This window comes from Falco punctatus (genome assembly GCF_963210335.1).
Source record: "Falco punctatus genome assembly, chromosome: 5".
Taxonomy (NCBI): Eukaryota; Metazoa; Chordata; class Aves; order Falconiformes; family Falconidae; genus Falco; species Falco punctatus.
In genome coordinates, this window is record NC_137584.1 from 70,569,240 (window position 1) to 70,594,965 (window position 25,726).

Below are 25,726 nucleotides of genomic sequence, written 5' to 3' on the forward strand. Positions count from 1 at the left end.
TTTTTGTCATTTAAAACAATATAAAGATATTCAGTTTGACAATGTTACTACTTCAAGTGGTAAATTATATAGACACACTTATTTCAAGGCAAGTATTGGCATTGTTCACTATTTGCTTTCCTCCCAGAGTCCCAACACCCCAATAAATGCAGCATTACAGATATGAGTTCAACTTCTAGGTAAACAATTTTGCAAAGCCTTTTGAGATTAAGCTGCTCTTAAAAGAAGACAGAGTTGTGAGACGACAAACATTTTTAAAGTGACTAAATGCATGAAGGATGTAATGGCTTTAACAGGTATGACTATTAATTGTACAGAAGAAAGACTGTTAATATAATTAAGAGATTAAAGAAAATGAAGCTCACAGTATGGCATCTAACACTTGTGCAGTCATTAGCACTAATGTATGCATGATAAGTAAACAGAGTATGAAAAACAGGAATTAATCAGGGTTGGAGAAGGACTGTGGAAGCATCACAGCAGCTCTCCTCTCACCTGTTTTGTGCTGCTATGTGCTGCCTTAAGTGAGAAAGTTTAAGTCTCCTTACTTCTTCCAATACCAGATAATTTAGTCTCCATGGTATGCTTGATATGTGAGACACTTGCTATAATTTTCCCTGAGATCTATCTGATGTGTGGGTAAGACACATAAAGCTAGCTTGCTGAAGAACTGTTTAGCCTGCTTTAAAATAATGGTATATGAATTACAATATATTAATGATACTGGGCTCCTCAGTTTTGACAGAGGATTTCTAATCTAGTTTACAAACCTCAGACAAGGCAGATCAATGAATTAGAATCAATGCAATGTTTTTCTCAGATCTCTGTAAATATATTATAAAAATCACTTGCACAAGAAAATAAGTCATCCTTTGCACAAAGTGTCAGTGTTGGGGAGGTGTATATGTACTAGGTACATGCTTAAAGAACTATACACATAGAAAACAGTCTTTTAAAGCCAAATTAATTATACATAATTGTCTTCATCTCTGTGATTTTTAAACTTTATAAAGCAATAATCTCACAGGCTTCATGAAGTATGAAATATAATGTTAGTAAGTGACATAAAATATTGGGAGTATAAAGGCTGGATTTGAGGAGATTTTTTTGTTTTAAAGTAAGGAGGGAGTAATAAAACCTTGAGGTTTTTTTAGTAGATAGAATTTAAAACTACAAGGGATCTCATAACTAGCAGAAGTCTGGGGGAAATACCCTACATTTGAACAGGATCTGGCTGTAAAATTGAGCTCTATGAAAGTAACTTTATAGCATGCTCCTTTCTTGCATTGGCTGTTTTCCTCTGGCAGCGAGCCTAATAGTTGTCTCAGTTTAACTGACAATCCGTCCCTAAATTCCAAAGTTTCCTGGCCAAAAGAGCATAGTAATATAAACTTTGCTTCATCACTTATTAGGTGCTACTTCTGTGCCCTTTAGGTGTGTAAAGACGTCATGTTGACTTTGAAACTGACTTTGAATGATGTTTAATAGTTCACAGGCTTCACAGTTCTGTACTGAGGTTGCAGAATTTCAGAGAGCAGCCTGCTAGTAATTTGGAATAAAACTAACAAAAAAGACAACCCAGTTGTCAAAGGTGTTAGTAATAGTCAGATGGCAGTGTTGATAATGAGCCTAAGTCTTACAGATGTCATTTCTAAGATGTATATCTTTGTCCTGCGGGTGCAGTGGAAAAATATATGAAACAGTAAGTCAAGGAGATAATTCTGGGAGAGATGAGGTTATGGAAATCTGATGAGGCATGCATTTGAGTTGAGACAAGGGCACAAGGAATATAAAATTCATAGGAAACTGGGTTTCACCGGTCCCACCACTTAAAGGTACATTGGTTTCTCAAAGGATTATTTTTGTGTTAGTACTTTAGCAGATAAAGTAAATAATTACCACATTATCATTAATCAGATTATTATAATACTCCATGAATATTGCAATAAGAAAATACATAAACATCTATAATTTTTCATATGCTTTTGAGATTTCTCAAAAGTGCTTGTCTTGTAAGATTTAACATTTGGCAACACTGAACTACAAAGTGTTACTATAACAGAATCCTTGAAATTCTGTTAAAATAGCAAAGGCACAGTAGGAATAAAATTTCTTTAGTTCAGAGACTTGTTTGATATTATTAGCGTACCAATAAGAAATACTTTATATGATGAGAATTACATCATGGATTTTTTAATGGGTTTTCATATTACACAGGTATTAGTGAAAAACACTTATTTTTATGGTGCTGCATATGGTCTGATGTTCTCATTTAGTTATCTTTTTCTTGTTAAAGTTCAGGTTACATAGCTCAAGTTGCTTAATGAGTGGTGAGTATAATTTTGACTTTTTTTAATTTAGGAATTTGTACCACTTCTATTGACTTGCATTTTTTTTATCATGACTGCTTAGTATTGTTACGTTTATTTCTTCCATGCTCTAGGGCAGAAGCTAGAAAAGTGAAGAAACCAAGCCACAATAGCAAATCAAGACATTTAATATCTAGGGTTCATCTCCAAAAATTATTTTCCTGTTTTAAGATAATTTTCAGCTTTTCATGTCCAACATATTGATGCCAGTCTAAAACTGAAAACCCTATAGACTATTAATTCATACTGCACATTTCCAATTACCTATAAGCTTGTAAGAGAAATTCCATTCTTCTGAAGAATCCTCAATCCATCACTTGGCATAGCTGTGAAGTTGTAGTGGACTGTTACGGTTTAATTACAAAATGAGAAATGCGGTTAATGTTCACAAATGGATTTTTTTCTTGCAGGGTTAATGCTGTCTCAGTCAGTATAGCCTTTGAGGAGGAGTTGCACTAAAAATCATGATGATATGTAATAAGTAGGCTGCAGCTATATTGGAAGGATCTTGAAAACACTTTCTGCTCTCATTGTCTCAGAGTAAAAATGCATCCAGTATTGTCATGGCTCAGCAGAGTGGCAGTTTTGAGTATTACGCAGCAAAGAGGTGTACTCAAATATAACAAATATTTGTATGGAAACCATGCAGTATGAGTTTCTTGTTGAAGCAGAAATATTGAAATCTTTGCACTGCTAAGCACAGCAACAAAAGGTTCAACTAGGTCTCTGGAGGATGTCAGAATTTAAACTGAAACTGGTACAAATTCATACTTGCTGTTGCAATGCTACCCTCACATGTCATCAAACTGTCTCTCTCGCTCTATCAACTTCTTTTCATGCTGTGTATCTTCCCTACTGGTTAGTTTTCTAACAGCACACTGAAAACTTGTGCTGTCGGCAAAACAGACCAAGACTGATGACTTTTTCAGCTGTGTACTCCCAAGTGGTCAGCACGTATGATGACAGGGCTTCCTGTCTCAAGGGATGAAGAACAATGGATACCTTGCTGTATCTTACATGTTTTGTGTATCTACTCTCAGAACAGTTTAATTCTAAACTGATGAGAAAGAAAACCAGAGCTTTACATGATTTTGCATGAATTTTAGAATTGTGATGTTATGCAATTAATTCAGTCTTAATTGTTGTGCATTTTCATGTTATTGCTAAATTGAAATGTTTTGACACTTCTTTTAATAAAATTTGAGATTCCTTAGGTGCAGATTTCTGTTCACTGTGAAGTCCAGATTTTCATCATACTGAAGCAGTACAAAAATGTCCCTATATAATTTGTATTGCACTTGCTATAAACAATAGAAGGATGTTTATCATCATACAATATATGGAAATTGTTATTTTTACTGCATTTTCACTCAGTGGTAGAGCTTAAACTGGGTCGTTGTAACAAATGTTTCCTTTCTATCTAAACCTAGTGCTGTTTTCCATGTGTGTTTTCACAGAATAATTATTTTTCATTCTAAGTTCTTAAACCCTTTTATGTGAGAATCAGTAATTGATTCAGTTGCAAGACGGTCTGTGGCCTACTGAGGACTAAGGACAGACAGATTCCTATTCTAAACAAGTGTTTCTAAATTACAAATTGACAGGAGACAAGCCCAAATCAATAGAAACCTGTATACACACACAGAGGAGACGGTTCAGAAGAAAAAGTTGTAATACTATAATACAGAAAATTAGTCCTGAATAATGTACTCCTGGTGATGGTACTCAAAGAATTGTTTTCTTCATACTGATAGAGGGAGGTGTTTAAGCAAAGCAGTTTCTACACTACTCTCTTTCTCCTTCAGAGATATATTTTATAGAACTTACTGAGGTGATTTAAGTAAATTAATCAGATCAGTAACTCCTAGATTTAAAGAATTCTAACTTTAATACAGTGAACTTAAATCTCCAGAGGGAGACAATTAGATTATTGACTCTTCCAGGAGAAATGCAAACTGGTTCACATTTGTTTGCTAGAATTACCTCTTTCAAATACTCTCTTGCCAGGTACCCACTATTTATAACCCAGTAAAAGGATAAGTGTTGGACAGAGATATTACTTCAGGATAACCATACAAAGTTAATAGCTAGATACATTTAAAAAGTAAAGATGTAGAGAATGAGTATGTATAGTCATTAAGTAGAATAGCATATTGGCCAGCCTGCATCTATCCAGAAATTATCTGCTAGGTCATGTAAGTCATCTTGCTTGAGGAGGGCACTCAGTAGTCTCTGGGTTCTTCACAGGAACCAGCTGCAGGGTGAACAGTCAGCAAAGCTAATGCTGCTGTTGCCAGGAAGAAGCAAGGGAAGTAATCTGAGGGCAGATCAACACAGAAGCATTACCTGAATCCAAAGTATTTAACTGCTGGGTATCTTTTACAAAGTGATGTATTTATAAATTTATAGAATGGCCTCATGACAAGTTGTTTATGTATGATTTAGTGTATTACTACATGTTTAGTACATACTAATAATTTTGCGGTTTATGCTGTTTCTCAAGCAGTGTGAAAGGTAATGCAAGATAAGGACCAATTGTTTAATATATATATTCATCACAGAAATTTAGTCAACTTTTAAATCCTTCAAGGAAAATTTCTTTCAAAGTTAATTCTTTGCTTCTGTAATAAAAATAGTAATTTAATCTTACTGTTACCACTTAACATGCCACTTCATCCTTGTCCTAGAAACAGCTGCTGATAACTTAGTTATTATGCAGACAGTACATGTTGATTAATACAAATAAAAGTTCTAATTCATAAAAGGAGAGTCCTCAGGTAAAATCATTGTAGCTCAAATGCATTCCATTTTTCTCTCTTTAGACTCTAATCTGTATTTCTTCATGTTCAGTTTCTTTCATAAACTGTCAGATAGTGTTACTGCTCATCTTCATGGTTTAGTATTTTCTCTAGGTTTCATATAATTGCTCTAACTGCATATTAAAGGGTCTCACTTTTTTTTCTGTAACAGTAAATTATTTTTTCATTTCATATTTAAAAACCCCGTCCCATCGTTTTATTGGCACTAGGTTTTGATCTCTCCCCTCTGAACCAGCAGTTATGAATAAAAGAGTAAGCTGTGAATAAAAAGAATAAATAAAATTTAACTTGTATAGATTAATTAATATGCAGTATGTAAGTAGTAAATTCTGAAGAGCAAAAATGGTGAATGATCATGCAATCTTTTGATCATTTCTTTCCATTTCTCTCAGTTCTCATACATGCAGAAGACATGCTAGGTTTTTTGTATTTGTATTCCTGTAGGACAGGAATAAGCCCATTGATGGACTCTTCAGCTTCCCCTTTTTCATTTTGCTTTACTTCCTGATCAGGTGGAGACTTCTCACATCTTACATTGAGCTCAAAAATTTTGAAAGACAATTGATAATCTTTAAATGAACCAGCAGAGTACATTCCAGCAGTACGATTAATATGAATGAGGAAGAGGAGGCATTTGCCCTGTTGGTACTTAAAACACTTTAGGTCAACCTAAGAATTACACTTTTGGATGTCTTCAGAAAAGTCACAAAATAGTTATTTTGGAAATAATCCAATTGTATGAATTACACAGGAGTTGCACTAATTAAAACTGCCCTTCATTGAAGGCTGCAGCAAAATATACCTTCCTTTGGTTTAGGTGTCTCTGATATCTGTGCTATCTGAACACCAACACTCATCAAGTGAAGCTGATGAGCCCTCAAAATTAAGAGCTGGTACTTTGCAGGGTGTCAGGACAGTGCAAAGAATGATGAGAATAAATTGCTCAGAATTGCTCAAACCAGTGAACAAATATGATGGTGCATTCTGAACAAACTGCAAGTGCTGCCCTATTGTGAACTCCACAGAAAGGAAATTACAATGATTGAGTCTTCAGGTCACAAGCATGAAGTTTCACTATAGTAAGGTCATCGTGAGAAAAATGCTAGAATAGCCTGTGCCATTTCTGTTACTGGAAGAAAATACATGAAAGTCAAAAACTGTGTTATTAGTGGGGAAAAAACACCATAATTCAAAGTTGCAAACAGTATCTTCAAATGAAGAAGCAGAAAGAAAAAATATGTAATTTATGGAAAGAAAAAAAACTTGATCTTACCAAGTAGTGGTGAACTACTTAGTCTGTCCTAGGTGAGTGTAGCAACTGGAGATTAAAGAAAAGACATAAATTGGTGTTTCACTTATCAAGAAGTAATCAATTGGCAGCTGCTTCTCATAATCAAGCTTTATTATTCTTTTTTTACTTGTTTTTTAGATAAAATAAGGAAAAAAATAGCTATAAACATACTAAAAATTTCATTCTTTCATTCACATAATATTGATAGTTCAGACAAAAAGCATGCAGTCTTTATGAATTATGATACCTTTGCGATACCAGATGCAAGAAAAGGGTAAGGAAGGGTGCTATCTTTTTTAAGTCTATAGCTGAAATACCCTAAGGCTTGATTAAATCTTTTTTTTTCTTATACATATGCTTCACTTCTCATTAAAATTATGTGTGACTTTTTTTTGTGTCTAAATGTGACAGTTTTAATGTGTCTTAATCAAGAACTGCATGAAATTCTAGACATTTAAAGGAGAAATATAGGTGGCAGCAAGCTAAAGTAGGAATTTTATTTAATACATACTGGTTTAGATGCACACACACATGTAAGCAAAGGTCATAAATCTACAGCCCTCTTGAGCAATAAGGGAGGGGAAAGAAAATCAATTCTAATCAGGAGACCAGTGCCAGACCTCGTAATAACAACTTCTCCGTACACCTGAGGCACTTAGTAACATTTCGGTATACATTTTAAGAAAACCTTTAGTCTATAATAGAACAAGACGGGAGTAGTATAACTTTTTATAGTTTCACTTCCCTTATTTAGTAGTCGTTGGTTTTGTTGTCTTGCAACCATTAAAATCCAGATTGAATAGAATAATCATGCCATTTATTGGCACGTCTGTTTGCAAATACATTGCCTTTAAAGGATATGCTGTGCGAGCAGTCTTCCAGGCCATCACTGAGAGATGTTATTTATTTTTTAATTTTATTTTCTTGAGTGTAACTTTATAATAATGGGTTACTTCATTGTTCTTAAACTAACTTGCCTGTATCTTTATAAAATGAGTTCAATTTCTGTGCAGTTAATGGTATCATCTAAGGTAATCAGTGATTCGATTTGCTCAGCATTTGTTTTTTCCCATGTCAGAAGTGGGCTGTCAGTTTTTCATTTAAAAAAGTTCATCTTCTGTGTTGGAAAAAAAAAACTTTAATGCGTCTCTAAACTGGTTACTGTGTAAGCTGGAAGTCTAGCATTTCATAGATTCAATAAATGAACAGACAAAACCTCTGAATATTAATTATTTCAAAGATGATGTTTCAGAATGTGGTGATGTTTTAGAAGTATGTGGATATTCGTTCTGAACACAACCATACGGATACGTCTTGATGTACCTATGTATTTTTAAACAGCTTGGTAGTACTTGAATTATAGCCAGACTAGCATTGGCATATTTTAATGTGTTTTCTGTCATAGTTTTTTCCCCTTCCTCCTCCTTTTTCCTGTATTTACAAGTTCCTTTCTCTAAATTAGTGAAATTTTATGTCCTAAAACTGTAAACAAATACAGTTACCTGCCATGTATAGTAGTACGAAATTTTACTCTTCTTAGTTTCCCATTAATAAATTGCCCTGTCTTTCAATTGCATTAAACAGCATAAACAATGAGGTTACAAACAAAGGCGTGTAATTTTTAAATTGTGGACATTTGAGAGCAAGATTTGGCTTTTTCAGCTACAGATTATAATATTTAAAGGGTAGGGGTTTATATTGAAAAATTTTCCTTTTTGAAAAGTAGTTATTTTGATACCTGTAAAATAGAAATGCAACACCAAACAACACGCTCTACTGATAAAGTAAAATTTCTGGTAGTTGTCTTATCACATGGGAAAATTTGCTTTAAGACAAAACCTAATTACATTGTTAAATGTTTATACCACATTCTGAATGTAATCAAGATCGATACAAATTTCTGTTTCACAATTAAATTTGCAGCTGACGTGAATTTTCCACATGCCTGTCTTCTGTAAGATTTGTTGTTGATACATTTAAATATATATATTAAAAAGTATATAAATGCAAACCTTGGTGCATTTATGTTCTTTATGAAATATGTTTCCGTCTGCTAACTCATAAAGAATAAGCTTCATGAACTGCACTGCCACTTTCCTAATTTCTTATTTATTCATTTTTAAGCACTACAGCAGTTAATTAAATTTGCCAAAAAATCATGTGTAGTTAAAAGGTGAATTTGATTTCCTTTAAATGAATAGTAAATAATTACTGATAAAGCAGGAAAGATCAGATATTGAGAAGCTGGATAATTGTGAAGCTGAAAAATGTGTTTTGCCCACAATATTTTTCTTTTCATGTCCTCATTTATAATTGCATTCCCATCTCCCTATTTATTTCTGTGTTTGCAGAGATTTATTGTTCATGACTGGCAGTATGCCAGTACTGTGAACCATATTTTGCTTTGCTTTATCCACTCTGTATCACTTAAGTCAACTCTCAGTGGCTGTGTGTCAGGTAGTAGTAAATGTGAAGATTGAGAAAATAGTAATAGTCATGATAGTAATAGTAATTTGATCTAGAATTAAGTCACTATATTATACAGGGCTGAAACTGCAATGATAAAAAATACTTAACTCTTGTGGTCTGTGGAAAAGTAAAGATTCTCTGCTGACAAAGGTAATAAAGAAGTCCATTTTAAGGAAAGATTAGTCATCATTACCACAACCCTCCAGTGTCATATTCAGCAGCAATCAATTTTGGATCGTAGCTACCGAGTGTAGCAGTTAGGAATATGGAGGTGTTTGTGGAAAATTAGAGACATTTGAACATGAAGAGCTGAGAAACCAGTAGCCAAGGGCAGAAGTAAGGAGACTCTACACAGTATGCTCTCTGACCTTGTATTTAAGCTCATATAAGCTTGGTTGAAGGTCCTTTATTCCAGTTTACAACAGGATTACCATGCCTTTCCTCCTGTCATCTTAATTGTAATAAAAGAGCTGTACATTTTGTGGTACGTGACCTTTAGCCCAAAGCTTTGTTTTGAACAGAAAGGCAACTGTTCCTGTTGGGCTAAAATGGCATGAACTGCAGTAGTTTGGGTTTTCTCTTTAAGTGGTTGGGTTTCTTTTTTCCTTCCCTATTGCTTCTGGAAGGCACACGCCAAAACAATTCAAGTTTCAGAGCTTAGTGTTTGGAAGGGAGATGTATTAGTTTTTCTTAACTTTCAGTCAATATGTGTTTTAGGTGACGCATGCTGCAGCTAGCACCCAAAAATAGTGGAGGCATGCTTATGGGCCTCATACGCAGCGGATGCTGGAGGGCCTGGAGGGCCGGGGGTTTTGTGGACTGAGATCCCGGCCTCCTGGGGCAGGGGGGAGAGGTAGAAATGAAGGGTGGGTGAACAGTATGATTCTGTACTGTGAATTTATTAATCCACACGCTGTCCTGAGCTGATGCAATGGCTGATGGCAGGGAAAGCTATCCCCTCCTTAATGTTACATATAGTGTGTGGCCTGCTGCCTTAAGCCTGTCCTAACTGCCTGCATAGTCTGAAGGGGTTGCTTTTGAGGAAATGCAATACATGAGTTCTCACGTTTGATGTTCATGCTGCTTATCAGTAAATTTGGATCTCTGTTTAACTGAAGCTATATTTTTATAAAAGAATTCTTTTAAATAAGTAAGTTTATTCTTTGGAAAATGAGAATAGAATCCAAATTTATGTATAGAAAAATCATGCCGTATTGGTGTTGATTAAAAGTTTGACATTGATAGAAACAGTTTCTTTCATATGACTCATAATAATATTCAGTGGGTTTTTCCCTGTAATTTTTTTTTAATACAGTGCTTCTTGTACTGTAATTAGGAGTGAATTTCATTTTTATGCTTGTCCATTCTAGGTACAGAGATCCAGAAATAAGCAGTTACGTGAGCTGTTTCCAGACGGATTTAGTATTCATCATGCAGGAATGCTGCGGCAAGACAGAAGTTTGGTTGAGAACTTGTTTTCTAACGGACATATCAAAGTCTTAGTTTGTACAGCTACACTTGCCTGGGGTGTCAATCTTCCTGCTCATGCTGTTGTTATTAAGGTAAGAGCTTCCATTACTCTACACATGGGTATCAGTCTTAAAAGAAACCTGTAAAAAACTACAGATAGCAAGATTGTTATTGTGGGGTTCGGGCCTGGAGGCGAGATGTCTGATTGACTTGAAATGTTATTTATATCTCATTAAACTGATTCTCTCCAGTGGGAGTCTGGTTTGTATAGTAAAGATTTAAATATATCAAAGATTATGAAAGGATTAGTTAAAGTACACTTCCGAAATCATGCTATATTTGCCTAATTTCAGTATTCAGCTCATCAGGATTATATTCGTGTGTATTTATGTTAATTTTTATTAACTTTTCCTCAACCAGGGAACACAAATATATGCTGCAAAAAGAGGCTCCTTTGTTGACCTTGGAATTTTAGATGTCATGCAGATATTTGGTCGAGCTGGACGGCCTCAGTTTGACAAATTCGGAGAAGGCATCATTATTACAACTCATGATAAACTCAGTCATTACTTGACTCTTCTTACTCAGCAGAATCCAATTGAAAGCCAGTTTCTTGAAAGCCTTGCAGACAACCTAAATGCAGAGGTAACCTTTGATTCATTTACAGAAACTACCAAACTTTAAAGGTTTAATATTATTTGAAACAAAAATGCAATATTGTCACATTTAAAATATCTAAAATGGAAATTTTATTATTACTGGTAATCTGTAAGTGTATATGTTTAAGAGGAGTGAACTGTTACACATGAAAATATTGGGGGCCTTTTACAAAAGGTAGTAGCTATAAGAAGCAGTACAGAGGGTCAAAATACCATTAAGATAAAGTTGTAGAAACACAGCATCTTAAAACCTTTCAATCAGAAGTGCTTTATTAGAATTTAGTAAGTGTTCTTCATAATTGAAAATTAAAATCTGCAAAAAAAATTAAAGCATGTCTGTATGTGTATAAGCAAACTTATTTCACATGGTTCACTGCAATGTAGGAAGAATAACGTATCTGCCCTAGAATTCTTCTCTTTGTTCTCTTTCACAATGGTAATCAGAACTGGTTTATTATAAATAGGAAGTTCCCAGTTTGCTTCAGTTTAAATCTTATAATGCATTTTCTTTGAAAATGCTGTGGTTGTATTGGAAGTACTGACCTCTGTCATATTAAAATATAATGATTCAAAACCTGCCTATTGTAATAAACAATTAAAAATATGTATATACACACACAGAGACACTTTTTGCAAGGAAAATTAAGAAATCTAAACACGCTTAGATGAAAAAGAGAATACTTTTTCAAAAGCACTGGAAATTTATTCAATAAAAGTAAAGGAGTTCAGCTAAACTGAAGTGTGCATTGATGTCTTAAAACTGATTATCCCTGTGAACGATGTGAAGTTTATTAGGTATAGGTCTATTAGAAATAGTCTTGGATTTTTAAGATACTTGTTCTCTTTTATCTATATAATTCTTACGTATTTCTTTTTATTTTTTACCTTTTCATCACTTTAAGTCTTTTCATTATTCAATCAAAAATAATAATTTTTAAATGAAATTCTGGAAAGGAGCATAAATTGATACATTGTTTTAAAATGTTAAGATTCATTCCTTTATTCTTTACAAATGATCAAATTTTATCATTCATGATTTTGGTGGGTATTGGGTTTTTTTGTTTTAAGGAGGTCTCATAACTTATTTCTTCAGTTCCTGTTAACAGGGAAAATATCTTCCCAAGTACAGCCACATGTCAGAAGCAGAATAAGGTTTAACTGTTATTCCAACTATTTCCACACACAAATGTGGGGGAATGAAAACTGAGCTGTCTGTGCTCACAGCTACTCCTCTTTACCTCAACTCTGGAGTGGTCTTGAGTACAAGAGGGAAGAGAGAAATGGAACTCTTAGTCAACATGAGACACAAATGTGATGAGAAGGAGCCATCTGGAATTTTCCCATCCATCTTTCCACCACAAAAGAGAGAGGAAAAATAAATGGAAGGCACGCTTGTGGCGGGCAGGTGTAGGGCTCTCAACTGCTTCCTTTTGACAACACTTTTATATTCCTGGAGATGGATAGTTGTGAATGTTCTTTAAGTGGAACTGGATGGAAATTCAGTTCTTTAAAATTGAATAGTAGCAATTTACACATTAGCAGTGACAAATTAAATCCTAGTCAGTTGTGAAGGCGAGGATTACCTGTAGTTATTGTTCAGCACCCCAAGAAATTAGGAGAGAGAGATCTAGTCCTGGAATACTGTGTACCTTTTCACTAGGAAAGAATCCAGCCAGATTTCATAGAAAAGCTTTGTTGTTTTTCTTGAGATACATGAAGTAGACAAAGAAAAAAAGAGTTGGAAAGGCTTTCTTTAATCCAGTTTCTTTAATCCTGATTTCCATAAATTCTTTGCAGCAAAGGATTTATTTTTCAATTTTTTTTTATTTTAATGTTAGAAATTTAGTCCTCCCATCTCACAGAACGCCTTCAGGTCAGTGAAGAATTACAAAGACAATGGAATAATAAGCACCTATTTTGAACTGGATCAGAGAAGATCTCTATGATGGGCATGCTGTGAAAAACAAATGGCATGGCTATATGCTACTGTTTTTTCAGGCTTGGTCTGTATTGCCTTAAACTGTCTAGGTGGTGTGTGGATGTGCTGGTGTGCCCGCATGAATTACACTGGGAATCTCAAGCATTCCTTCTGCAGAGCTCCAGTAGAAAAGCTAGCCTGTGTGGGAAAAATACTTTACTGACATACCCTAAAAAATTTCATTGGTTAGCTTAGCAAAAAAAAGTTTCAAAAGAGGTATGACAGCTCTCTATAAGTAACCAGAACTAGAAGTGAATAAGAAAAAGAAATAAAAAAGACAATTTTGACCAGTGCCAGTACAAGAATTAATTACCGTGCTCATAAGTAAGGTTGCCTGAAATACAGCATCTGGAACAGCCTGTCTTTTAGCAGTACTGGAGATAAAAGAAGTGTAATTTTTTTCTACAGTGAAGATTTTGTAATGCGTGATGGGATTTGTATGGAAGATGTATATGAGGAAAAGATTTGACTTGATGAATCAAAAGCTGCAGTCCAATTTCTTTCCTTTCAGCTAAGAATGCTTAGTTAAGAAAGTATGAGATGTAAGCTAAAAATTTTCAATGTGTATTATTCTGCAGAGAGAGGTTTTAATGGACAGCGTGTTGTCCCTCTGATCTGAGCTGTAGTTCCAAAATGCACAAATTTTCCAGCAAGGCCAGAAAGCAGGTGATTATTGTATACAAGGTTAAAGAAAAAAGGGGGTTTGGTTTGCGTTTGGGCTTTTTTTTTTATGAGGAGACAAGTGAATTTACATTTTGTGCAGAGGAAAAAAAAATTTTAATTCTAAAAGTGATTACATTTTCAGTAACGAAGAAAAGACGTATTTGGTTACAGTTAGACATTAGGATTCTTCTCCTTTTCCTCCTTTTCCACTGTACAGATTGCAAATTCTTAGTTTTAAGTCCTAGGTATTTATCTCACAGGAATATTTAGAATGGCTTAACAAAATATTTATAATGTAGTAAATATCTACTTGTATGTTTCTGTGTGTTACTATACTAGACAGTTAATTAAGGTACCAAGCTGCTGCTAGCATTGACTTTGGTGGAGTTAGCACCAAAAAAAACATTGAACGTCAAACAGACCTGGTTGATTGTTTGAATATAAAACAATTTTAATGTCTCCCAGGCTTGTGATTTTAACAGCAGTTTTTAAAGGTAGTAGTATCTTCTTTTTTTTTTTTTTTCCTTTTCTCTACATTTAACAGTAAGCACTCCGCTAGCTTAAAAGCTGTTAAAAAAGAAATCACTGAACACTTGGAAAGGTATATACTATTCTCTAGCACCAGCTGAGTATGTCCAAATGGATACTTAATGAAGAGGGAAAAAAAGTATCAAAAAGCAAGACATTCAACAAGGAAAGAGGTCTGTGAGCTTAGAATAGTAATGTGTGCAGTAATTATGAAACACTAAAAATTGTCCAAAAGGAAACAAAATAGTTGCAGCAATTTTAGATAAGGCTGACGGCAATAAAAGCAATCTTACTCATGAAGCTTTATTTAGATTTTTACCTAACAAGAGGATTGTTTGTCTGGGGAAGTATGTATTTCTGCTAAATAGTTTATTTTCAAATATTTACACATTAGTGAAATTCTTTCCAGAAGTAGAGAAAATCTTAGCACAAATGTAGTGACTTTTAACAGTAATTGACTTTCCAAGTAGTTCTCCGAAAAATATTGCTAGTAGACACTGCAAAAATAATTTGGTCATATTGAAGGTGTAAAATTAAGAAGTTAATTCTCTTATCCTGTTAAAATAGTTGAAGTAGAGAAGAAAAAACTAGTGGAATAGAACAATAATTTGATTTCATTGGAGGCAGTCATCTAAACTTACCCAATCAAAGATATACAGGAAGTATGTGATGTACAGTATAATAAAAACTACTTCTGAGTTTGTGAAATGCAGCACTTCTACCACAGGATTTGGAGTTTGGGATAGAGTGCAGAAAACTGATAAAATAGTTCACACAGAACTATTTCTTTTCAGATTTTATGTAATGGTAGTGTGTCTGAAAAGAACAGTGTACTCCTGGCTTTAAATTATTGAAGATCCTGTGGCTGCAGTACAGTTACAGCAGCTGAAAATGCAGTCAGAATTTTGTTAATTGCTGTGATAAATGGGTTTTAGTAGAAATATCAATGGAAAAAGCTGAAAAGCAATAGAGAAACAAGGGCATGAAACCACCATTTTTGTCATCTGGTATGTGTGATGTTAATTATCCTTCTGTCATGACATGCATGAAGAATTAGCACCTGCCAGTTTACAGGAAATCCACACAATGAGCAGTTACAAGGAGGTATTGTGTTAGGGTTTTTGGAAAGTAACTTCATCATAATTGAGTCAGTCTAAAACTTCTATATATGCTGATTTGGTCTAAGATAGTGGAATCCTCTGAGAAGTGTACAGGTGTTTTAGAAATTGTTATGTTTTTCTGGAGATGACTATTCCATAGGCTGCAGCACTGTGAAAAAAATATTCTAAAACATATGCCATGGTATTAATCAGTAGATGATCTTAGGAAGCACATTCCATTTTGGTCATCTTTTGTAGGCATTGTCCCTTAGGCAGTAGCAAGAGTACTCTATGGAGACAAAATATATATTTGACTGATTCGCTACAGAAATCTAGACGGTATGCTGATGACCACTGTCATCTTTGCCATAAAAAAGCCTGTTGTTAGCACCGAGAAATCCGCACTGATGTGTAATAAAAAGACATATTTTAGGAGCTGGGTCTGCTTTTATTACAAGTCATTCAGGAAATCCAAATGCTTATGCTGTAGTTGTAAAGAGAAACCAATTAAAGGCCAGAAGCGCTGCTGAATTAAGTTCTTAATTTGTTATAGACAGATCAGTGGCCAAAAGAAGAACTAGTAAAATGAAGGTAGCAGCTGGAAATACGGGAAGACTCCATGTTTCCACAAGAATATGAAGTTGTTTTTATCTAGGTCAGATCTCTTGGCAGAAATAGGTAGGTGGTAAGAATGAGGCAATTATTCTGATATTTGGGGTAATACAATACATAATCCTAACCACACAATCACTAAGTGGAATCAAGAGCCTTGAATTTTCTACCCTTTCTAGGCTTATGTGCTGCAGGAGAGAAAATTTGAGCAATGATGCAAGAAAACGGGTATTTCTTATTCCCATTTCAAAATTCATTTTCTAGAAGCAGAAATTTTCAGAAAGAACGGGCAAAGGAATAGTTCTGCTCCTATAAAAGAAACACACTGGTTTACCTGCATGCTTCAGGTGAGAACAAAGACAAATGGGATATTATATGGCAGAGTTCTATGAAGTAATGAATGCATGTCTCCTAGGACAAGAATCAGGAAATATTGGCTGAGGTGAATCAGTGGCAGATTCAGAAAACACAAAAGGATGCCAGCTGGGTGGTTAGACCATATTGCTGCAGCAAGTTGTATCTAAATGGTAGTCAAAAACTGTATGGAAATGAAATAAAACTCGAATGAAAGCTATCAAATACAGAGCCAATACCTTTAACTAAAGACCCTGAGATGCAATAGTTGAAGAATTTGGGAGAAGTTTATGTGACGCTTGCTTCTCATTGCCACCTTCTGCCCTTCAGCATTTGCTGTTGTCTAGTTGCAGAGAGAGCGCGCTGGATTCGTGTCCCAGCATGTTTGTTCTTAGTAAAGCTGCAGAGTGGGGAAAGCTGAAATACACCCAACTTCATGGAGTTGACACCAAAATTAAGACTTTGAACATGTATTTCAGCACCTCAGTCCACTGAGAATTCTCTCCTGCAGATTTGTTTTGAGTTTTGGTTTGGTTTGGGGTTTTTTTTCTTTTAAAAATGAGTAGAAGAGTAAATGGTCAGTGATGAGCAACATAGGCATGAAGTTGCCCTTTTCCTTTCCTGCTGAAATTGTGCCACTGGGCATAAGGGAATGTGAAAAGGAATAAAATAAACAGCTGATTAGGGTGCTTAGTTGAGAGGAGCGAGTCAGTCCTGGGTCAGTTGACCAGCTGGCAAACAGAAAATACCTATGGCTATATTTTCTGGAGATACAGGAAGAAAGATAAGATGCAGGGGATGTGGTTTAATTAGACCATAAACTTTAACTTATCTGGGAACTATCATCAATAGCTCATACAATGCAGGTCACCATTCCTTTCCTAATTGTTTCCACCTGAAAGAGCCCTCCCTGACATCCACAGCTGGACCCCAGCTTGCTGCTGGGATGACTCCTTTCCCCAGAGAGCTCACAAACTGAGAGGATTTGCGGTGCCTGGCAGTAGGTATACATTCCCCAGGGGGGGTGCCTTTCCTTGCATTTACTTATGATTTTGTTGTGAAATCAGGAATGTAAAAGGTGGTGACTTGTTTAATTGGGACAAACCTCTTTATCTATTTTTTGCCTTGAAAGAGTGGGCAACTGTTGTGGTTCTCAGAAGAGACAAAGAATTCCTTTGAAGGCCTTCCAAAAAAATCACTCAGGAGCTGGGTGACTGAACAGCTAATCTGGGAATGGGGCAAAGCACAGGCTGGGGGGAACTAAAGCTTTCTCCCTGGGTGTCCAGGGCACTGAGGCCTGACCTGAGCTGCATGAAACCAGCACCCTCATCTGTTCTCCCCTCACCTTCTGCTGCCATGTCCAAATGGTAGACAAGTTATTTGGAGTTAACAGGTAATGACAACTTTGGTGTAGTTCAGATATATAAACAGTCCTGTGGTCACGTGTTATTAGAGGAGATTCTGTCCCACTGGGGACAATTCCAGTAGCATTAAGAAATTATCTCAAAAGCTGTACAGGAATAAGACCATAGTCACTTCAGATGCTGAAATAGTAATTCAGAATACACTGGTTTCCAAAGCAAACCAAAAAATGCTTATTAGGTTGTTAGAAAGATTCCTCTCTTACATTTAACAGATATTTGATTCATATATAGAAATTTTTCATCCATGTAATCTGACTTAATTATACAAATATAATAGCAACTAAACATTCTTCTGTAAAAAAATGCAGTATATTATGGATTATATTATATAATACATACAGTATATTATCAGTAAAATTTTTATGCCATTTTCTAATCTGTATAGAAAACTTCATTTTTTAAAAACTACCCTCAAAAAGCCATGCTACTTGTATCTGTTTGCACTGTTTTGAATATCAAAAACACCTCCTCTGAAATGCTGTTGAACTTGATAAAATTTGTGGGATACCATTTTTTAAAAAAAAATATGTAATGAAAATGCAGACTACTAAGCATGTCACTTGGTGATGGTGGCATCAGCCATTGAACAATTGGTTGAAAATTTCTGATGCTGATGATTTTTTTCATTTAAAATGACACAGTGAGTTGGATTAATATAATAGTCAAGTTTTCTTTTTGTGAGTATACCACGTTATTTGCATTTGAACATTTTTTAAAAACAAAGCATTGTGTGATGGCTGCAATCAGACAATACAATGTCAACATAGTAAATATTTCTACTCGTTGATTATTCCATCTGTAACTAGATACCTAATACATGGTTGAGGAAATGCTGAAAAATTTAGAACTTTTTTCTTTGTTTTAATAAAGTATCACCTTGTCTGTTTATTGATTTCATAAATACTACATGTCCTAGATCATAACAGAAGTCCTCTCCTAACTTGGTAAATAATTTATTTCATAATTACTCTGAAGTGTTTTTATTAATGTGTTGGCTTCCATCATCGTACAGTTTTAACAAAGGTATAAATTTAAAACAATCCCTAAGAACTTTCCTTGAACACTAGATGGCAGCAAATATTTAGAAGTTGCCTTTTTTTGTTGTTGACTGCATATTATTGAGTATTCATTGAAGTTGATGGAGGAAGGAAAGAACAGTATTATATTTCAGTACCATGTATGAAACCAAACTGTATGTCATAACCACTTTTTTCCCTCAGTTTTACTTTTAACTTGTGAAAATAATTAATTTGTAAGTAATACAGTTAGATATTTAAAGAAAGGAGGCAAAAAATGGGGGGGGGGTGTCTTTTAATTGTCAGACTTCACTGTCCTCAGTAATGAGAATTTTACATTTTCATGATTGTGAAAGTGGCTGTTTGGGGAAAAACATTACTATTGGACGATGTTCTAATGCTATTTCAAATTGTTTACTGAAAGGCATTTGAATCGTGGAAAGAAACACTGAAATCAACCTTGGTAGCCAGTTGAGTAATAATAACCTGTGGGCTGTATTAGATGTTTTTTCCCTGTAGTAGTCTAGGAAGAACTGAACGCTTTTGTAGCTACTTCAGTGCATTATGTAGCTATGTACTTTGACAAACACTACAATCCAGCTTCCCCCAACCTCCTTATGCTGCTGAAGAGCAAAACATCACCTGAAAAACATATATGCAGAGCTTGGGGTTACTCTATGCTATTAGTCATTGATATCAACAAGGCTTTACTGGATTTAAGTTATTTTAACTCAAGGCAGATTTGGCATGCATTTTACTAGATATTTATGTTATTTCAAAACCAATATATATTATTATTAAGGTCTAGATGCTTAGATCTGAACATGCATATGAAATCATTTACAATTGCATAGGGTTTTTTTTAGGTTTTGCCAAGTCATGTGGAACATTTATATGAAATCCAAACATAAATAAAACAAAAATAACTTTAAAAATTTAGTAATGGATCACAAAAATTTGTTAAGAGGAACTTTTGCTTGTTTTAAACAACCAGCAACAACCAAAAAATGTTTGTTCATGCAACATGCAGGAAATATTAAATTCTTCTGGTAAAATGAGGTTAACTGCAATTAAGCAGTACAATGCTTCTCCTTAATGTAACCAATACAAAATAGAGCTCAACTTATCCAGTAAAAATGTGTGTGTGATAAATAATTTGATGATAAAACTATTGAATTAGCAAAATAGTAAAAAAAACCTGGTTTGGTATACCTGATCTAGCCTTGAAAAATAAACAAATGTATATATATAAATATATATATAAAAGTGCCTAATACCTGTTCAATTTTGTTATGTTTTGATAGAACAAAAATGTAGCAGGTACCTGTATGTTTAACTTGCCAGATACAAAAGGAGAAAACTATTTGTGAAAACTGTATAAACAGATTGCCGACTGTGAGAGCATGATGAAGAAAATCATAAAGATTGTTGGTATCATTTGGTTTAGGATTTGAACCACACTTTGCTTTTACATTGGTATGAAAAAATAAGTTTTTAAAATGTAGATTTTTTATTTAAAGGTACTCTTCTTCAAATTACCCTGAGCATATTCGCTAAAGAATGATGTTGGTTTGTTTGTCATTCTTTTATACCTCACTCAGTATCATCTTCTAATTGTAAAAATCATTAAGTGGTGTAGCAAAGATCGTGTGGGTCGCTGTCTATAATATTATGTCACAGAGCATACCATGTTATTAAATGTTCATGAGGTAAAGATGTGCAAACGGTTCAAGTAATTGTCTTATGATTATTCTAAAATAATTTGTTGAAACCATACTGACGCTTTCTTTAATCTAGCGCTAATGCTCTGAATTCCATATGTTTCCAGCCAAATACTTATGTTCAGCTTTAACATATACATTTAATTTTGTGTCTTTTCCTATTTCCAGATTGCTCTTGGAACAGTAACTAATGTGGAAGAAGCAGTAAAGTGGATAAGTTACACTTATCTTTATGTACGGATGAGAGCAAATCCATTAGTATATGGCATCAGTCACAAAGCTTATCAGGTATAAAATGCATTTTAAAAAAATCTGTAACCTGTTCTGGGTTTCTAATCCTTCCCTGATGTGAGGATAAATATTTGCTATTTCTACTTAACCTGACATCAGCAATTCTTTTAAAGTGCTTAGAAAAAGGAAGATATTTTCTGTAGCAGAGTATTTTTAACACTAAATTAAGAGGCCCCTTCTGTTCACAATAAAAATACACTTTAACTGGCCAAGTTATGCTCCAAAGGACAACGTTCATTCTTATCAGTTACCGTAACTTAGCCTATTGTCAGTGTTTCAGTTTTGTAGGCTAGGAATAAATGATAAAATAAAGCATTCTTGAGTTGCTTGCTTCCCCCCCTCCCTATTCAGCTTTTGTTTTAGAATGTTTCATCGCATGACATCTTATAAAGTATAAAGTTACATTTTTAATTGCTTTTTTTCTTTCTTGCGATTTAGTAATTATAAGGGGGGGTTATTCATTTATTTTAATTTTTTTTTGTTTATTTAAAGTGCACCCTTGCAGTGATATAAATCAGAGCACAGTTACATAAGTTTTTTCAAGTTTTTTTTATTATATGTAATTTTTAGGAAGTTTACTAGTTTATAGATTATCTAAATATTGTCACTTTTTTCTGTACAGCTGTTTATAAGCATTTAATGTTGACATGGTTTGGACACAGGTAATTGAGCCTAATGCAGGTGAAAATTTCACAAGTGTATGGTAACTGCAGGTTTTTTCACATGTCCTGAATATGTTTTGTGAGTTCATAATTTGTCATGATATTGTGAGATACAGTTGTTCAGGTCATTGCATCATGTAGAGATGTATGTCAGGAGATACTTTTTTTAATAGCTTTTGTGCCTGGTAGTTGAAACTGCAGTGGAAGTAGATAGGCTATTGTTTAAGTAAGCTTCTGCAGACACCTTTAGACCTCTGGTCATCTCAAATCTGTTTTCTATAAAAAGCCTTACAGTACATTACCATATGTTAATATAACACTATATGACACAAATCACAAAGCAATAGATAAATGAAAAGCAAAAATTGTTTTACTAGTGAGAAGAATGTTGTTGTCCCATTCCTATAAAATTCTCTTTTTTTTTTTTTAATTAGATATTTTTGACCAGTGTTAGTAACAAATTTTAGATTAAAAGAAATGTAATCATGGTTATAATAAGTGGTGAAAAAAAATTAATAAAACACTAACAGGAATATTTTTTATAAATTTAAAAAGTAATGAAAAAGAGTTGCTTCCCCTCCCCTTGCTTTTTTGTTTTTATTCAGCTGATGAGAAATTGGATATTGCCAACACTTGCCTTTTTCTGCCGCTAACCTCCTTTCTACCCCTTCTGATGTGATGTGCTAATAATAGACAGACCTATTTTTGTGTTAGGGCAGTAACAAATTATATCAACTTGAAGTGTTATCCATCCATGTTGGAGCAAAACCAATGCCAATCCCCTTATTTTCTAGATAAACCAGTTTTAAACTTCAAAGCGCATATGTTATAGACATATGTATATGGATGGTATAGTGCCAGGTATGGGCATAACCACAGATTTGCTCACTTAGGCCATTCTATTCCTTCTGTTCTGCTTATAGGTATCCAATTTTCATAATTGGTATTTTTTTGTTTCTTAGTAAAGTTGCAGTGTGCCAATTTCTATCTCTGTCTTGGCTGACAGTCAATGTTACCCATTCAGAATACATGTATCTGCATAACCATCATGGGTCACACTTCCCAGCTGTTCAGTGGGGCTGAGAAGATGCAAACTCGTTCCCCTTTCCCTTTCCACAGGCACTCACCACACCTGCTAATTACTTTAGGGCACAAAAGGTCCAGCCTGTCTACACAAAAGGGGTGTGTTGTACTGCACAGGGAAACCAGGGCAAGCATGTATCTGCTGTGCACTGACACATTCTGCACCCCACATGTTGCATCTGCAATATTACTGTTCCCCACCTAGCCCATTTCTGGGCTGTGCCAGGCATAGTCTACCCTAGGCCCACTGCTTTGATTTGTGACTTTTCAAGTTGTTTGCAAGGCGTGCCAATAGGGTTGGGAAAATGGCCAGAATTCATGATGAACAGCAAGAAGAAACAAAGAGTGGAAGGAAAAAGTGGAGCAAATGTTGAGTGTTGTATTAGTGAAGCCTGTGGTATGAATTACAGGCTTTTTCTCATCCATTTAGAGTTCCAATGGAAAGGTGGCTGGTTTTTTTTAAGGTAACCCCTTTGTCTGTTTTCTCCTCTTTTTGGTTCCACTCTTTGGTGTTCCCACAGTTAAACAAAGCTTTTTATCCCCATAAGCCATATGTTTATATTTAGAACATCTGTAAAAGTTAGAGGCACTTATCCCCAACACTCCTCAGCTAGCGAAAACAATGAATAATAATGTACTTTATCATGCATTCTTAAATGTCCATATTTATACTCCAGACCTGCTCAGTTTGTTGCTGTGGACATGCCAAGGCTTGTTTTTAAGAGTATGGCTTAAAGCTGTTCTAGTCTGGATCTTTTACTCTGTGGGATTTCTAATTATGCAAGTTCAACAAGAAGGGTGCTAACCACGGATTCTCTAGATTGGAGTATTGTTTCACAGCCTGTTCAAGTTTGTGACCTTTCCTCTAAAGTTAAAACCTTTGTATTTGTAAAAAATGTTAGTCTACTATTACAGCTTCAGCTTTTTTGTATGTAAGGCAAAAGATTGGTAGGTATTTTGGACTGCCAAAGGAGTATGGAAGTGTTTTGATATTTTTTAAAATTTTCCTCGTCTTTAGTTTTAAGAAATGTTAAACATCTGGCATCCTGATTACTTTTTTTTTTTTTTTTGACCATCTCTGCTCTGAAATCTGACCTCGATGCATGACTTCCTGTTGAGAAAAGCACTCTAGACCTTTGCCATCTTAGCTTTTGACTTGAAACTAAGGCAAGCCATAACTAAGGAGAAACAGCTTCAGAGTAACTGGCAAAGACAGGGAATATTAGGCACTAGTCTTGCAGCTGCTTTGTGGAGATGGCTGTGTTCATCTGCAGCTCCACTGAACATGAGATGAAGGGCTTCAGCACAAAGATGAAACTGAATCCTGGCCCAGGGAAAACCAGAGGAAACCAAGGCATAGCAATTCTTCGAGCTTACTCTTTTTTTGTACTCTTGGTCATACATCTCTGGGGCAGACTTAACCAAGAGGGCTGGTATGACTTACTCTGCAGGAAAACTGAACTATACAAGCCCTGAAATAAGAATGCTTCCTGTGAACTAGAACAGAGTTTAAACAGTCAAATTTGGTGGCCAGTCATTGCTTGTGTGATTAGACCCCATACCTCAGGCACACATAACCAGAGGGTTAACATGACTATGAATCCTTTTTCATCCATCCCTGTCAGTGTGGGTATCCTGGGTGCATGATGTGGAAAGAGAAAATTATACAGCAGTCCCACCGAGACGGGAGTTTTGTCCAGCCATGTATGTACTAATGAGATAATGTGCATTATTATTTGGACAAAATGTCCAAGTTCCTGAACTTTGGTATCAATAGAAGCAGTGTTGGGCACAGCGAGTTTCTTGTGTGCTTTTAACATGTTTATGTGGTACATCTATAACTCGGTAATGAGAGTATCCCAGCTGACACACCCAAAGTTTTTTTGCTAGTAAACATTTCAGCCATCTAATTTGAAGCTTATTCTGTTTGGGATACAATTAAAGCCATCCTCATGTCAGATACCCAGCCAAGGTATATCTTCAGCCTTTTTCATAAATAGACGATACAATAAGATGGCGTGTTTTTCTAAAGTCATACAGTAATGATAATTTCATGAAGAATATGTTATTGTTAAAAGTTATTTCAAAAACTTCAATGTAAATTTATTTCATAATCATGCTACTGTTTTGTAAGTAGTATTAGTCTACATTGTATTGATGGTCTCAAAGCATTGTAAAAGAAATATTGTTCTGATTATTTTTTCCTGTATAGAATTTTTGGTCAATAATGTCAATGTAAAGGTTATTAGTGAGATCTCAGGAAAATCTTGACTTAATAACTGTACCTTTCCTTTACTTGATTTCTGGCATTGTGTGACTGGGTTATCTCAATAAAATTATTTATTTAACATTTGTATTTTATACAAATTAATGTATGTGGTTCATGTCTAGATGGATCCAGGTCTAGAAAAGCACAGAGAGCAACTGGTAATCGAAGTTGGCAGAAAACTGGACAAAGCCCGCATGATCCGCTTTGAAGAACGAACTGGCTTTTTTTCTTCAACAGATTTAGGCAGAACTGCCAGCCACTACTATATTAAATACAATACTATAGAGGTAAAATATGATGTTCTATTTCTGGGGGTTTCTCCTTCTTTTTGAACCTATACCTAAAATAGTTGTAAGATATTACAGACTATATAGCTGATTTGTCCAATACATTTTCAAATCATATTTGAATGAAATGGGGAGAGAGGAAATACGAAAAAGAAAGAAACTAAGTATAAAGCAATACTGAAAAATCAGATTTGGTGTGCAGTGAGATTTGAAATTTCTATGGTTTCTGCATTCTTTTTGGTGAATTGTAAGAAACATTTTGATATCAACAGTGTGTGCAACCATTGGTACATGATGGCACATTCCAGTATAGAGTCTGATAACAAAAGTTTTTCTGCATGAAAATCCTATCAGGTTGCCAACCTTAAACAACTTCTGGCCCTGTAATCAGATTGTGTTGCAAATATGTAAGGAAGATGCATTTTACAAAACGTGGTAGTATTGGAAGCTTGATTTTGATGTACAGATTCATCTTAAAACCTTTATTTTGTGGGAAGTGTTTTTCTTGAATAAATGGTGAAGGCTCACAGTAATAATTTTTAACTGTTTACTGTCACTATGTATAATTAGTCTCACATTCACTCAAATATGTCCTAGACTTTTTTTGAAATAGCCATAGATTGCATGTCTCTCGATTTTGGGGTGACCAAGTTTCAAAGGA

At 34.8% G+C, this 25,726-nt stretch overlaps 1 protein-coding gene across 2 annotated transcripts in view; it reads left to right on the top strand.

Moving 5' to 3' along the window:
* ASCC3 (activating signal cointegrator 1 complex subunit 3) overlaps positions 1–25,726 on the top strand; it is a 284,673-nt gene that overhangs the window by 169,212 nt on the left and 89,735 nt on the right. For both annotated transcript variants that reach the window (XM_080390028.1, XM_080390029.1), the window contains exons 15-18: positions 10,319–10,510; positions 10,839–11,063; positions 20,642–20,761; positions 24,901–25,065. In XM_080390028.1, the coding sequence (XP_080246154.1) occupies positions 10,319–10,510; positions 10,839–11,063; positions 20,642–20,761; positions 24,901–25,065 (702 nt within the window). The remainder of the gene's footprint in view (positions 1–10,318; positions 10,511–10,838; positions 11,064–20,641; positions 20,762–24,900; positions 25,066–25,726) is intronic.